General features: G+C 54.3%; 1 protein-coding gene across 1 annotated transcript in view; it reads left to right on the top strand.

The window, feature by feature from the left end:
- The window catches only part of RAB11FIP4 (RAB11 family interacting protein 4 (class II)), a 102,485-nt gene extending 100,714 nt beyond the window's left edge, over positions 1-1,771 (top strand). The window contains exon 16 of the mRNA XM_010861695.1: positions 417-1,771. Coding sequence (XP_010859997.1) covers positions 417-533 — 117 coding nt within the window. The 3' untranslated portion in view covers positions 534-1,771. The remainder of the gene's footprint in view (positions 1-416) is intronic.
- Positions 1,772-4,149: the final 2,378 nt, after the last annotated feature.

Here is a 4,149-nt window from a genome sequence, read left to right on the forward strand (position 1 = left end):
TTGAGGAGTGCCCACATGAGCCAGGCCCCAGCCTCCAGCCTGCGAGCAGAGGCGCATCCCATGGACACGGCAGGAGTCGACCTGGAGGAGGACAGCGGCAGGACTGGGGTTGGCGAGAGGAAGCAGCAGGCGGTCTTAGGGTTTTGGGACAGTGGGTGTCACTCCTGATTATAAATGCCTCTGGCCAGCATTCTCTGCCTTTATCAAAAACATCACACACATCTGGGCCCCCGCAACGGGCCAGTGATCCAGGCCTCTCTGGGGGTGTGGCCTGCGCCTCTGCACCTTCCCCCCTGCCCGGATGTGACACCGGAGACTGGTGCCTGGGCTCCGAGGCTGGTTTTGTTGGGACACTGGCTCTGCCCACACTCCAGTCCCCCGCCTGGCCTCTGACCTTGCTTTCTCGTTCCCTCCAGCTCATGGAAGCCCTCAAGGAACAGGAGGAGATCAACTTCCGGCTGAGGCAGTACATGGACAAGATCATCCTCGCCATCCTGGACCACAACCCCTCCATCCTAGAGATCAAACACTGAGACGAGGGTGGCTGGCTGCAGAGCAGCCGCAGGACCCCCAGACCCCAGGATTCAGGAGCAGAACCCCGCTCGAGGATGCGGCCCGGGCCGGGCCTCCCACGCACACTGTAAATGTGTCTCTGGCCACCGCTGTGTAATGTGTACTGGTGTGTATGTGGGGAGGCCGTGCACACAGCAGAGCGTGAGCCTGGGCAGTGGCCGTGGCGCCATCTGTGCCGTCAGCTGTCCTTGTGTTTTGCGGTCCCTTTGCGAGGGGCAGAGGGTCGTGGAGGTGGGCGGGGGCGAGGTCAGCCGTCAGGAGTTACTGTAATGACGAGAGCTACGGGAAGCTTGCATTTCAGATACTGGACAAAATGATTCTACCTCTGGGGACAAGGATTGAAAAGCATTCTAGTGCGACAGGCTCTTTGACCCCCATTCCTGTTTCCCCCTGGGAGCGGGGGCAAAGTGACGACCCCTTCCAGGAGCTTGAATGCCTCACCAACCTCTTCGGCCACCTTGCAGGCCCAGGTGCTTGAGTTCGGAGAGAAGGAAGGAGGTGGGGGAGGGGGGACGTGTCGGGGGTCCTCACAAGCCCTTCCTGCAGCCAGCAGCCCCCTGTGAGGCTTGTGCACAGTATATCCAAAGGACTCAGGCCTGCAGAGGAGCTGGAGGTGCGGCGGGTTGGGGATGGGGACAGCCGTCATCCTGAGGGTTCTTGGCACTTTGAGAGTTCTCCGTAAACCTGCCCATCCCTGCTCACCTACCTCTCCTTTCCTGTCTTGGTTTTGTTTTTTAAGACCATGAAAAGCAAGCGGCATTCACTTGGGTGTACATGAAGGATTCAAAGAAAAGGGAAGCGGGTGGGGACAGTCTAGGGCACATGTTGACATTGGGCAGCCAGAGACACGGTCATGTCCCTGTCAGCCTCGTTTCCGGGGGCTGCCTTGTAGGAGAGAGGCGTGGATGGACCCTCTCAACAGCTCCCAAGGGCTGGGAGGGGGCCTTGCTCACCTGTCCCTGGTCACGGCCTTAGGTTTGGGTTTTCAGAATCCATGCTCTGGGTTTGGCTCTGCCGGACAGTGAGGCCCCTCTGTCCCAGCCTCTAGAAACATGCCTGTATTTGGGTCTCAGCTGCGCTGGTGTGAGAGACAGTCAGGGAAGCTGCAGGGAAATTTTAGTCTTCCATGCTGGTGGTGGTGGTGGTTGGTGGTTTAGTCTCTCAGTTGTGTCCAACTCCTTGCAACCCCAAGGACTCTAGCCACCAGGCTCCTCTGTCCATAGGATTCTCCAGGCAAGATACTGGAGTGGGTTGCTATTTCCTCCTCCAGGGCATCTTCCTGACCAGGGATCAAATCCACGCCTCCTGCCTCTGCAGGCAGATTCTTTTACCACTGAGCCACCTGGGAAGCCCAGTTACAGACTTTAAGGGAACAAAAAGGTCAAAAGACATAGCTATGACCAGGCCATGGCTATACTTGAACCGCAACAGAAACAGTAAATCAGTGCGGACTCCCAGTTCTGTTTCAAAGGTAAAGATCAGCCTGGTGACACAGTGGAAACACCCTCTGGATCTTTCACATGATCTTTTGTTCTAGGCGGCTGGGAGCAGATATGGTACTCTTCTTTGAGTTTTCCAGTTTGTCTCAATTTTGTGTGGCTTGTGAACCGTATCCTTAATCCAAATACAGATAAATGCGCGTGGTCTTATTTCCAACATCCTCCCCCCTCCACCTGCCACTGCCGTTTGTTTCCTTCAGCAGTTCTTCTATGAAAGAGAAGGCTTGGGCACGTTGGGGACACATGTGTGCAGAGGAGAGAGGGCTGGGAGGGTGAGCAGGGACCTGGGGATTCGGGTGTGTTCCCAGTGACAGAGCAGGGCTGCGGCCAGGACTGGTCTTCATCCCGTTCCAGTCACTCTCGTTGGATTTTGTGACTTCTGTTTAAGCATGTGCATGGATCTGATCCCAGGACTTTGGGGCCACCCGCACCAGGAAGACGAGGATGGGGGGCGGGGCGTCAGTCTCCTGGGAGTCTCTCGACCCCGCAGGACGCTGGTCTCTTTGGGGCCCCCAGGGGTCTAAGCAGAAGCGGCAGTGGAAGGAAGGGATGGGAAGTGGGTCTCTTGAGAATTTGCTAAGAGGAAGGAATGGCATGAATGAAGACCGGAAAGCTGATGACTCACGCTGCGGCTTGGGTCTGGGTTTTATATGAGAAGGCATCCTGCAGAGAGGCCAGCCGGATCCGGGTCCTGGCCCATGGGGCTGGGGCTCGCCCTGGGGGAGGAGCATTTTATGGGTGATGGTGTATATGCTCTTTAGCCACACTGATGTGGAATTCCAGGGGAGGCCGCAGAGGCCTGAGTTTATAACAGAGTCAGAATGTGGCATGGAGTCTCCACCCAGGGGAAAGTGGGTGGAGAAAGCTGTCAGCCTGAAGGGGGCTCCAAGGGAGCCAACTCCCCCAGGAAGCTCTGGTCAGAAAGCCGCCTCCGGACCTGGTCTGAGAACCGGGCTGACTTTAAATTGAGGCTGAGTTCCATTTAACACATGCCCCAAGTTAAATCCAACCTTCTTCAGCCATAATACATCCAATAGGCTTATTCAGATCCTGTAGCTTTTTAGCCTGAGAGAGGGCGATGCCACAGGGGTTCCAAGCCACAGCCCCTGTGCAGGTTCTAGAACGGGGTCCCGGTGGGCAGACCCTGCTCCCCCTGCGTTTTCTCCTTTGTTTCCTGGTTGAAGGTTGTGCTTTTATCTCTCGGTGGTGGGGCTGCTGGAGAATATACAGGATTCCCCCATGAAATGTGAATTTCAGGCAAAACAAATAATTTTCAGTAGGTGTTCCATACAATACTTGCGATCTATGCAGTGACTTGTCTGCAGGTTTTAGAGGTGGTTTCGGGGTGAGGGGAGGGGGTTCTGCTGCAGGCTCACATTTGACATGACCCTGGGCAGTCCTCACATTTAATCAGAGCCCCAGCAAAATTTGTTGAACCAGCAAGTCAGTGTCTAAACACAAATTAACTTTGAATTGCCAGAGTTAGATAAGTTATTTTAAATTTGCAGATTCTTTGAGAATTGTCAAAGAGAAATTATCCTTTATCTGTAAACTCCTAATCTATTTCTGACCCATTAAAAACAGAGTTTTGACAACCTCCCAAAGTACCCAGACCTGAAATAGTAATAGTGATTCTCAACTTGGGCTGTGCATTGGAATCACTGGGGAGCTTTTTTTAAATGCTGCTGCCTGGGCCTCCAGAGATTTGGATTCCGTTGGTGTGGGTATGGCCCAGGCACCTGACTGTTCAGAGAGCTCCCCAAGTGATGGTAATGTGCAGCCAAGGTTGGGACTTCTAGGAAGCGGTTGGCTAGAGGCAGAGAAAACCTCTGCTGGGCTTGTTAACCTAGGTGCTAGGTAAAATTGAATTCCCTTGCTGAGACGGTGGCTTTTCCTTTAATGATGTCAGACGGTGAGACGTTAGCAGACGCCCTGACACCCACAAGGGGAGGCCAGATGCCTTCAGGAGTGGGTAGATCCAGCTGTTCTCAGGAGCCTGGAAAATGAAAGTCGCTCAGTCATATCTGATTCTTTGGGACCCCATGGACTATACAGTCCATGGAATTCTCCCCTTCTC

This window comes from Bison bison, unplaced genomic scaffold, assembly GCF_000754665.1.
Source record: "Bison bison bison isolate TAMUID 2011002044 unplaced genomic scaffold, Bison_UMD1.0 scf7180017864472, whole genome shotgun sequence".
NCBI classification, from domain to species: Eukaryota; Metazoa; Chordata; class Mammalia; order Artiodactyla; family Bovidae; genus Bison; species Bison bison.